Raw genomic sequence first — 12,310 nt, 5'->3', positions numbered from 1 at the left:
TATATTTTAACGTTTTAAGTATGAAAATTCAGTTTTGACCAATCCCTTATATTTTTATTTGTTTTATTTTATCACCATCGTGTTCCCCGGACAATTTTACATTGTAATGAATGTAAACCTCAAACTAAAATGAACTATTGGCGAGATACAGCGAATTTGTTTGGTTTTGTGCTGCACTTTGTCCTATGAATTCAAATCCGAAATCCGAAATCCGAAAAAGTTTCTCACATATAAAAACCGAACTATGCAAGATTCATCCCTTTTTGTTGAAAAATACACCATGTACTATCGAGTGGTGCGTAAAAACATACTTTTTCAGTAGAATCGCTGTATCTAGCCAATAGTGGGCAAAGGGAGCGCGTGGTCGTAAAAAAATATTTGGAGTGAAAAGTGATTTTTTTTTTGTGTGCCTTTTGTTTCGCATTTTTATCGTGTATTGTGTGCTGCGAGGAGAAGATTACCCTCTGAAAATGCAGCGTCATCAGTGCATAATTGGCAAAGGGAGCGCGTGGTCGTAAAAAATATGCGGAGTGAAAAGTGATTTCTTTTGTGATTTTCAAAGCCCTTCCTATATCATCGTTGATCGCAAGGCATGGCGTCGGGTGGATTGTGTTTAAATTTTTCGAATAAGGTTTAATTTTTTTGCGGTGAAAAAGCCAATTCTATATAATGAACGAAAGACGCACTGACAATTTGGATCGTTGAGTTAATAATGGAGCAAAATAACTGTGTGTGAGTGATTTTGTGTGTTAATCAGAAAGACCTTCCCATAGCATCGTTGCTCGGAAGGCTCGCCGACGGGTCTGTTATGAAAGTCCTCCCCATAGCATCGTAGCTCGGGAGGCATCGAAAAGCCAATACCTTATCCTACTAACCCAAAAAAATAATAATCACGTGATGCTTGAAGGAGATGCTGTGGATTCAACGGTCTCAAGCGGTATCAACAAGTATATAGTGAAAAACTGTGTGCTTGATGAGTCTGCAACTTCAACTATCGGACTAACATTCCTCCCTTTCGTTGAACTACAGGCTTCTTGGGAGGGCGCCGGTATTGACTAATAAAGTCGGGGTCTTCAGGGGTTAAACAGTGAACGGATGGTTGGCTCCCACTGATCATTTTTGATTCATTGTTTCTGTCAATAACGGAGTAGCAGCTCATTGGCAGTCAACCATGCTCATGCTCATGCTCATGCTCATGCTCATGCTCATGCTCATGCTCATGCTCAGAATCGCTGTATCTTGCCAATAGTTCATTTTAGTTTGAGGTTTACATTGATTATTATGTAAAATTGTCCGGGGAATACGATGGTGATAAAATAAAACAATTAAAAATATAAGAAATTGGTCAAACTGAATTTTAATTCTTAAAACGTTAAAATATTATAGTAGTGGGCATTTAAGGGTTAAAATTTTATTTTTATCGAATTTTTTGGATAATTTTCTATAAAATGCAACCTGTAGAAGACTTTTGCTAGAGTATTTGCAAAGTTATGATTAAAAGAAAAAAAACTTTTTTTAGAAAATCGTCAAAAAAGAGGACGGCACCAAAAATAGAAGGATAGTCCAATCAGCACCAAACTTAGGATTTCTGTTAACTATTGATAGATGAACGTTCTCTCCAAGTTTGGTCCAAATCGGTGAAGGTCGAGTCCAAAAGTGTACTCAGTTGACCTGGAATGACCCATTTACTTAAAAAAGTGGAATAAATTTTATTATTGTTTAGCAAAAAAAGACTTGTTTCATTAATGGTTGACTCAGAAATTCATTCATAAAGTGTGTCATAATTAACTACAATAAATTATTATTTTTTTTCAGAAATCAACTTTTCTTTACATTTAAGATATTTGATGCAACTTTTATTTCAATATGTAGTAACTTTGCATCAAAAGTTTTTCATACAATTCACCAAGAACTAATTTAGTCTATTCCGAAAAATGTTTGAAACCTCAAAAAAATATTTACACATTATTTATTCGACTTCATAACATACAAATTTTAATTTAAAAAAAATATGAATTACATTTTTTTTAAGTTTTATTTTTTATGTATTCCATTCTTCAATAAGACTGGCTTGCATTCGAGCGAAACTCGAGCCAATTGAAGAATTCGGCGACATTTTTCCGCTAGGTTCGCTGTTGTTCCAGCGGTGTTCGGAATGACAGCCCCCATACAGTTTGAGCAGATTTTAGGGAAAAATCGCGTTTATAATGAAAAATCAAGCATTTTCAGAAAAGTGGGGTATTGCAAAATATGGCAATTTCGCTAACGATCATAATGCATGGTGATTTGTAGTGATTAATTGTGACTGGTATTTTATTTAAACGATTTTTCTAAAAAGATGATCGATATTTTGGATAACTTCAGTTAAATGTTGCACAAGTTTAAAGTAATGATGAAATATTATGTAAAAGTGTTTATACTTTACTTTTCTTCCCGATGGACCAAAATATTGACCTTCAACATGCATTTTGGTGATTTTTTGGAAATTTTTGGAAAAATTAGAATAACTGGCAATTTTTTGAGAAAATTATTGTAATTATGCTGTAATATGACTCTAATAGTTTGTTCTATCAATAATACACACATAAGGAGCATTATCAATCGAATAAATCTTATTTAAATCAATTTTTCAAAATTTCCATGGGAAAAAATCATTTTTCCAGGGAAAAAATCATAGAAATTGGAAGCTTAACATTGTAAAAACTATGCTGGAACAGTTTGAGCATGGTAGGATAAAAACAGGCAAAGTAATTTGCAAAACTTTAAAATGTTGTGTTTTGAACTAATTTTTATTGAACTTTCAATATGATTTTAGGACAATATAAAAAGCATTTATTAATATTGTAAGTGTTTGTTTACATAGTTTTTACCACAATCTTCATTATTCTATAGATAGATGAGTCCATAATTATTAAAAAATGTATTTTTAATTGAATATTATGTAATAAGCGTGGTCGGGGCAAAATGCACCGCTGTGATGCTCCTTTGTAAAAACAGCGGTGTCATCTAGTGGTGACTAGTGAAAACTGAATTTACCCGGTGCATTTTCCCCAATGTTGTGGTGCATATTGCCCCGCATGATTGTTTGGAATGAATTAAAAATATTTTTAGAAATACTTGTTTTAGAACATCTAGACAAAATCTTCCACAGAATTGATGTTTTGGTTGAGAAATCACAGTTTTCCCTTAGGGGGTGCATATTACCCCCTCTCCCCCCACCTGTTGCCTCGGAATTTACAAAATAGTTCTAGCTGTCAAAATGCTTATGCGCCCTTTTGAAATGTTGCTCCAGAAATAGTTTGACCTTTTTGAAAAATTACAATGCAAATTTTGTAATAAAGGCTGGAATTTAAGAGTGTAGAATAAAAAATTAAAATGGCCATTCAACTAATAGTTGCCGAGATTTTGTATAGCTAGCTTACAAAATTCTACGGAGAATTGAATACTAATCATGGTAAAAGGTAAAAATTGAAATTACAGGCCACGGTGTCAACATTTGAATGAAAAAAGTGTTTTAAAATGCATCATAAACCTGTCCAGTTGTTTTGCAATCATTGTTTTCCACATTTTTTTAAAATATTGATGAATATTTTATTTTTGCGAGAAAAACAAAGTTTTTGCAGTGCTGTACATTGTAATTTCACAAAAGTTCAAAATATTTTCAAACGAGTCCAAACCTGTTAAATATGATTATCAATGCAGAAAAAGGCATTTAAGATTATTCTCAGTTGATTAGACTTCTATTTCCATTGAAATTTTGATATTTTTTTGAACAATTTTGACAGGGGGGAGGGGGGGGGGGGGGTCATAAACTTCAAAAACTATTTGCAGCGGCCTAACTTTCAAATCATTATTGTATTTTTAGTTTTAAATTCAATGAAAACCGATATCAGAAAGTTATCCTCCAAATCCTTTTTTGTAACACACACTTTTTTTGTAAAACAAGAAAATCCCATTTCTCCGCTGGTCAACCAAACCAATAAAGCTGATTCGATGACTAATCCACTTCTCTGTCGTCCAGCCGGTTTCCCCCTCAAGAATCGCTTCACAAGAAGAAACAAATCGTTTGACACGCAGTTTTTCCTTCCTTTTCATTTCCCCCCGAAATAAAAGCCGATTTATTTAAGCCTTCCTTCTCACGTATTCTGGTTGGCCATCACAACACACTTGGTTCATCTTGGTTGCATGGTTTCGTCGAATTGTGCGTGAAAAACTTGCCCCTAATCCCCGACTGAGTCGATAAATTGGACTCCGGGCGAAATATCCTCCATAAAATTCATCCCTCACAACATAAATCCACTTGGGCAAAGTTTAACCTTTTCAGGCGCTCACCTTTGGAAGAACCATTCGATTCCTGTGAATTTCGCAAACCTGGAGTAAATTAGTTCTTCTTCTTGCATGGTTATCGAATTAACAAGGTTAGTTGATGATTTTATTTTTCATAAAATAGTTGATGAAATTGTCGCCATTCACTTTACGATTTGTAATTTCCAGGAAGTTGAAAATTTCCAGATGTTCGAATGTCAGCTGAGAATAAGTTGGTCTATTCTTTCAAAATTTCAATTGAGAGGCTTTTACCGTACAAAGTAAAACATGTTTTTTTAAACCATGCAAATGTCATTCAAACTGATTTTTATAGATTTGTTAATTACATGTTTTAAAGCTGCTAACTGAATAACTCCTTCTCCAGAGACGAGGGTGGATTTACTTACACAACGCACAAAAAAGAATCATTCCCTTCTGCTTGGAATCCAATTTCCAGGGATTAGCAGCCATCATCGCCGCCATGTTTTTTGGTTGTTTGCTCCTTCGTCCATTTCCACTTGCTTCTATGAAGCAAAAAAAAAGAGTCGTCGAAACTTGTCGTCAACGACAAACCAGCCGGATTAGTGCTCAAGCTTTTGATGGCGCTCATCAGGTGGCTCCACCAGGACCAATTTACTCTTGTTAAATGGAAGCGAAGGGAGGGTCATAAATTCTGATTCGGGGCTTCTGTCATCACCTTAATTCGAACTAAGCTCACGTTAATGAGCGTTGATTAGCGAGTTTGAATCTAATTTGAGTTCCTCTTCTTTTTCTCCCCCTTCAGCTACGACATCTACCGCGATACCAACGACAGGATCGCCCACGATGGCCACCGTAACGGCCGGGGCGACGGTGACGGCGGCTCCGTACGCACCCCAGCGCCGCATGTCCGACCAGGACCGGCCCCTGTTTGAGGCGCTCATAGCGGACGACCACTCGGAACATCCGCGGCGGCGGCACGCCTGCACCGGCCGCTTCCTGACCATGCACAAACGGCGCAGAAAGAAGCTCAACACGCGCAGCCTCGCCCTGGACCAGGCCATCCTGGACGACATCCTGCACGGGCAGGTCCAGTGCATCCTGGACCGGGTCGGCAACTGGCGCTTCAACGCTTTCACCCTCGAGACGGTCACCGGTGGTGAGTTTAGTTTTTGAGCATTTGTTCGATTTTAAATTCCCTTATCTGAGCCAGGTTTGACAGGTTTTAACAGATTTTTCATTTTAATGAATTTTCTGATCACCAATCTTCGGCGAAGTTGTTGGTATTGTTGAGAAATATCCAGAAAAAATAGTCACACGGAAAAAAATTGCCGATTTTTTAATTAACTTTTTTTTACAAAAACTTAATTTCCCAAAAAAAAATAATTTTCAAGATTTTTCGATATGGTTTAGAGGACCAAAACAAGCCACTTTTGAGCCATAAAGAAGTATGGTCAAAAATTCTAATCAAAATTTCATACATCAAATATTTTAACCAATTTTTTTATGTAAAATTGAATTTGCAATCGAAAAGCACTTTACGGATTTTTTGATAATACAGCAATTCCATTTGAAAAGGGCACGAACCGGAAAAAAGTTCTCCGATCGTGCTCAAAATTTTTATGGGGGTTCTTTGTCCAAAATAATTAGACCTGTTTTTTTTTGTTTGGTCATTAGGTTGACTTACACCGTGATCAAAAGTGACAATTTTCGTCAATTTTTGCAAAAAAACACATAATCGCTGAAGTTTTAAAATTATCGCAGTTTTAGTGTAAAAAGTCATTTTTGTCATTTTCTTGATTTTGTGCATGGCGCGCCGAAAATCCCACTTTTTATTTTCAAAAAATCACATCTCGGAATCCTGTTAATGAACACCTCATGTTTTTGAGTATGTTACGGAAAATTTTCCGAGGAATCCGATAAAAATATGTACCGACATAGGCTCTTTCGTCCAGACACGGTCAAAACGCCATTTTAAGTTTACATACGACTTTTTCAAATGTTTGGCTAGTTTTTTCGGTCCTCAAATTATTTTTCCTTGAAAGGTCGACTAACCACCTTTAATTTGCATGTAAGCTAAAATCGGTTGAAAAATGTATTTTTTGCGAAAGTTGACGAAAACTACCACTTTTCCCTTATGGCCAAACAAAAAAAATTGGGTTTGATTATTTTGGTCAAAGAACCCTCAGAAAAATTTTGAGCACGATCGGAGAACCTTTTTTCGGTCTGAGCCCTTTTCAAATGGAATTGCTGTGAAGAGAGCCCTATTTTTTAAGATATAGCCACCGAATGTTGGATATTAGCGAAATATTTGCAGTTTCTCGATTTTCAAAAGTGAGTGACCATTTCTGAAAATATTTAAGTTCAGAAATTTGCTATAAAATTTTCTAAGAGGCATTGAAGATTGGACCTCTGGCTGCTGAGATACAGCGGCTTAAAGAAAAAGAAACAGGAAAATTGAAGTTTTCTAAGTCTCACCCAAACAGTCCACAATTTCCTTATGTCGATATCTCAGCAACTCATCGTCCCTATTTTTAAAAATCGAAAAACTGCAAATATTTCGCTGAAATCTAACTTTCGGTGGCCCTTTATTAACAAATCTGTAAAGTGCACTTCGATTGCAAATTCAATTTCTCATTTAAAAAAACTAGTAAAAAATTTAATGTAAGAAATTTCGACTTTTTCCAAAAATAACTATTAAATAATTATTAACTATTAATAATTTTTTTCAAAAACTTATAACTCAGTGGCAGAATTTTTGACCAAAAGTAGCGGGTTATGGTCCCTTAAAACAAATCAAAAAATCTCGAAAATCAAACAATACGTATTTTGGGAAATTGAGTTTTTGTAAAACAAAAAGTTAGTTAAAAAAATCGGCAATTTTTTTACGTATAAATATGTTTTTGCTGGATATTCTTTAAGATTAGCAACAACTTTGCCGACAACACCAAACTGATCAGACAATTTATTAAAAATATACAGATTTGCGAGTATTTACGTACCATTTTCGTATGGACAATTGCAAAATCGTATGGAGACTTGTATGGGTGAACCAATGATTACTTCTTTGGTCATAAGGAAGGCACCCACCAAATAAAAAAAAATACAAAAAACCATTTCTGGTTTTGGTAGGGAAATGCTCCATTTATAATTGTTAGATGTTCGTCTGCCAGATTTTGCCAGTTTTTTTTTTTGTATTTGGCTAGATTTTTGCAATTTTGACCTGGCAACCCTGCTTGTACCTCAAACAATCCTTAATGATTTTTTGTCAAATTTATACCAAACTTTTTGCAAAAAATAGGTGTGGGCACTTGGACATCAACTTAACGCAGTATGTTTTTTTTTGTGTCAAAAAATCATTTGAGTGAAATTCTATATTTTTTCATTTTTTCAAAATTTTTAATTCGGTGACAAATTTGTTCAAATGTAAAGATTTTCCCGAAAACCAATTGGGAGTATGTTGGTTTCAATGTTTGGAACATGTACTGTGAACAAAATTAAAGAAACTGTTGCAATAAACTTGGCTTTTTTATCAAATTATGTTAATTTCTTAAAATTCTCGCATACAAGCGAAAGTATATATTTTCATAACTCTTTGAAACCAATGTTTCGAAATTGCATTGAAAAAAATAAACAGAGTCAGAAGAACTGGTTTTTTTCAATAAGGACAGTAATTCGTATTGATCAACCAGCTCTTCTGGATTTCATATCCGGGTTAATTTAAGGTTATCTAAAGTCAAGACCAAGATCTTTTTAAATTTAATTGAATGATTCGCAGAACTGCATATCAATTTAAAAAAAAATCGTATTTAATGTTTTATGAGTTTTTTTTTTGCAATTCCGTTGTGAAACTACTTACTTTTCCTGTCATTCATGAACGACAAAATAGCCTACTTTTCTGTAGCAAAAATAACAGAATCGAATAGCACCACTTTTCAAAATAAATGCTGAAAAGTTCTACTTTCCAGCACTTGTTTCAAAAAGTAACACTTTTCATTTTTTTTATTCAAACGATTTTTTGACAAAAGACATGAAAATTTGACTAAAAATTTCGCTTTATGGGTGTTTTTCGGAATTGCAAAAAATGTTGTATTGAACTCGTTGCAAAACTTGATTTTTTCGACACTCTTCGTATTTTTTTGTATTTTTTCGTACGACTCGTGCTGAAAAAAATCTCTTTTTGCAACTTGTTGCATAAACTACTATTGAGAAATCATGCCCCAATATGACATAATTTTTTTTTTGTCCCAGCCATTTTTTTTTTTCAAATTATTATTCAGAACCAGGAGAGAAAAATTTCCAGCAATCGAATTGCCCTAGAATTTCTGAAAATAAAACAATCACAAATGCACGTTTTCCAGGACATTTGTTTCGCCAAGAAATTGGGCGCTTTACAGCGAACTGAAAACAATTCTGGACTTTTTTATTAGGTCCTTAAAACAAATGTAAACATTGAGTGTATCCATTTCACACCTTATGCCAATTTCCTTCGGAGTGAGCGGGATACACTCAATGTTTATATTTGTTTAAAGGTGATACCAGTGAGCAACTCTCTACGAAATCGGCCGATTTCGACCATTTTTATTTTATGTATTTTTTTATTTGACTCAAACTTTGTGGGGGCCTTCCCTATGACCAAATAAGCTATTTTGCGTCATTGGTTCACCCATACAAGTCTCCATACAATTTTGGCTGCTTTCCATACAAAAATAGTATGTAAATATTCAAACAGCTGTAACTTTTGAGTGAATTTTCTGATCAGTTTGGTGTCTTCGGCAAAGTTGTAGGTATTGTTGAGGACTTTTGAGAAAAAAATAGGTACACGGAAAAAAAATTTGCTGTTTCACCCAATCAGCCCACCATTTTCTAATGACGATATCTCAGCAATTAATGGTCCGATTTTCAATGTTTATACATGAAACATTCGTGAAATTTTCCGATCTTTTCGAATAAAATATTTTGAAATTTTTTAAATCAAGACTAGCTTTTTAAATGGGCGTAATATTCAATATTTGGCCCTTTTAAAATGTAAGTCTTGATTTAAAAATTTTCAAAATATTTTTATCGAAAAAATCGGAAAATTTCACGAATGTTTCATATATAAACATTGAAAATCGGACCATTAATTGCTGAGATATCGTCATTAGAAAAAGGTGGGTTGATTTGGTGAGATTTAGAAAACTTCAATTTTCGTGTTTCTTTTTCTTAAAGCGGCTCTATCTCAGCAACCCGAGGTCCAATCTTCAATGTCTCTTAGACAATTTTATAGCAAATTTTCTGAACTTTTCAAAAAAAATATTTTTAGAAATGGTCACTCATGGTCACTATTTTTAAAAAATTGAAAAACTGCATATAGTTCGCTAATCTAACTTTCGGTGGCTATATCTTGAAAACGGAGCCCTTTATCAAAAAATCTGTAAAGTACTTTTTGATTGCAAATTCAATTTTGCATTAAAAAGTAATGTCAAACTTGTTTTTGCATAAAACTTCGATTTTTTCCAAAAATCACTATTTTTTTAAAAATTCATAACTCGGCGGCAGATTTTTTGACTATGTTTCTCTATGGCTCAAAAGTTGCGGATTTTTGTCCCATAAAACATATCAAAAAATCTCGAAAATCAAAAAATACGTATTTTGGGAAATTGAGTTTTAGTGAAAAAAAAGTTGATAAAAAAATCTGCAAATTTTTTTTTCCGTATACCTATTTTTTCTCAAAAGTCCTCAACAATACCTACAACTTTGCCGAAGACACCAAATTGATCAGAAAATTCACTCAAAAGTTGCAGCTGTTTGAATATTTACATACCATTTTTGTATGGACAGCTGCCAAAATTGTATGGAGACTTGTATGGGTGAACCAATGACGCAAAATAGCTTATTTGGTCATAGGGAAGGCCCCCACAAAGTTTGAGCCATATCAAAAAATACAAATAAAATCCATTTCCGGTTTTGGTAGAGAATTGCTCCAGTGAGTTAACGCTAGTTTTTTAAATTCTGTTTAGATTAATTTCTGTTAATAATATTTTTCTTTCGAATTTCAGTTTCGAATCTAATGATGCACTTCTTTTTCCTCCAATTCCAGGACGTTCACTGCCTGTCTTATGTGTTCATTTGTTCCATTGGTACGGCCTTTTGGACCACTTTAACCTAGACGTAGTTAGAGTATGGAAATTGTTTAGTTTAATCGAGGAAGGTTATCATAGCACCAATCCGTATCACAATTCAATTCACGCGACTGACGTAACACAAGCAATGCACTGTTTCCTGCAAGAGCGGCGCATCCTGGAGAATCTGAGCCCGCTGGAGATCATGGCGTCGCTGATTGGGGCCGTAACGCACGATCTGGACCACCCGGGCGTGAACCAGCCGTTCCTGATAGCGACCAGCAACCACCTGGCGGCGCTGTACGAGAACACTTCGGTGCTGGAGAACCACCACTGGCGGTCGGCCGTCGGTTGTCTGCTGGAGAGTGGCGTGGCCGAGCAGATCCAGGGCATCCGGCCGGAGCTGGAAAAGCAAATCAGCTCTCTAATCCTGGCGACGGACATCACCCGGCAGCAGGAGTTCATCGCCAAGTTCCGCGACCTGTTGACCCGGGACTCGCTGGACATGCGCAACCAACAGCACCGACACTTTATCCTGCAGATCTCGCTCAAGTGTGCGGACATCTCGAACCCGTGCCGGCCGTGGGACATAAGCAAAAAGTGGAGCATGAAGGTGTGCGAGGAGTTCTTCCGCCAGGGTGACTACGAACGTCAGCTGAACCTGCCCGTTACGTCGCTCTGTGATCGACACTCGACGTCGATTCCAAAGATCCAAACTGGGTTCTTCAAGTTTGTCGTGACACCGTTGATGGACGAGTGGCACCGATTTTTGAAGACGGACCTGTCGCACAGCATGATGCATCACTTGAAGTTCAACCAGGTCCAGTGGGAGAGCAAACTTCAAGCGGAGATCAACGAGGAAACTCGAACGGAGATTTCTGACGCGGAGTTGCTCGAGGAGGAAGACGTTGATGATGGCGTGGACGATCAGGACGAGCCACTGAACGAGCTGTCGGATAGCTCGGAGGTGCTCATCCCGAACGTCGCCAAGTTTGGACGGCGTGGTTCGCTGCAGATCGGCGCCGGTTTCTGCGGTGTTCGCAGCGAGCGACGCTTCTCCGTACCCGTACACAGTATACCGAAGATTGTGCTTCCAGCGCGAGAACCACGAGACCACCGAGATCTATCCGCCCCACCGGAATCGATTCAGGAGAGCGACGAGCACAAGTTCGATAATGATTCGCTGTCGATCTTCTCGTCCGACAGCGACAGTCTTCATCGAGGTGCGCGTGGATCGTCCACCGGTAGTACCGCCGACCGGGAACGTCCGCTCAGTGCGGAGAACCTTCTTCCAGACTGCAGCATCGCGTCCATGACCGACGCCGTCTGTGGTGACCGACTGAATTTAGTGCTCCACGGAGCCGTTAGCGTAGGAAATACTGCGAATCTTCTCACCGTTGGAACTTCCAAGCACCTGATCCGTCAGCAAACCTTCCCACCGTTGCAACCGTACATCCGCACCCGGTACATGTCCTCGCAGGCCGAACTTGGTGCCTGTCCGGAGGCACTCCTCGAATCCAGCAGCAGCAGCAACAGCTCTTCCACCAACCAACCGGAAGCGTTCAGTGAATCTCGTGGCATTCTGGTGTCCATCAAGAAGGAGAGTGCCGCCAAACGCGAACAGGCGGACCCGTCCTCGGACAAGGCGGACAAAGCCAAAATACCGAAGCTCTCTCTTGGCCTGCTTGGCAGCGGCGGCGGCGGCGGCGGCGGCACCGGAGGCGGCCAGAAGGAGAATCTCGACCCGTCGATACTGAAGCGAAGTCTCAGCCGGCGGCGCGGATCTGCTCCGGTCACCGTTGCCCTTCCCCCGAAACCCACGGAACCCGAACTCAGCGTGTCCTTCGTCATCAAGTCGTGCGACCTGCGGCGAGGTTCCATGCCGGCCGAATTCATCACCATGCGTAAGACCTGTCCCCCAA

The 12,310-nt window shown here is 37.9% G+C and overlaps 1 protein-coding gene across 5 annotated transcripts in view; it reads left to right on the top strand.

Moving 5' to 3' along the window:
• Positions 1-12,310, top strand: part of LOC6041095 — a 466,221-nt gene that overhangs the window by 438,061 nt on the left and 15,850 nt on the right. For all 5 annotated transcript variants that reach the window (XM_038263293.1, XM_038263291.1, XM_038263289.1 and 2 more), the window contains 2 exons: positions 5,090-5,443; positions 10,367-12,292. In XM_038263293.1, coding sequence (XP_038119221.1) covers positions 5,090-5,443; positions 10,367-12,292 — 2,280 coding nt within the window. The remainder of the gene's footprint in view (positions 1-5,089; positions 5,444-10,366; positions 12,293-12,310) is intronic.

This window comes from Culex quinquefasciatus, chromosome 3 (genome assembly GCF_015732765.1).
Source record: "Culex quinquefasciatus strain JHB chromosome 3, VPISU_Cqui_1.0_pri_paternal, whole genome shotgun sequence".
Taxonomy (NCBI): domain Eukaryota; kingdom Metazoa; phylum Arthropoda; class Insecta; order Diptera; family Culicidae; genus Culex; species Culex quinquefasciatus.
Note: the sequence above shows the minus strand (reverse complement) of the source record. Positions and strands in the feature narration are given on the sequence as shown.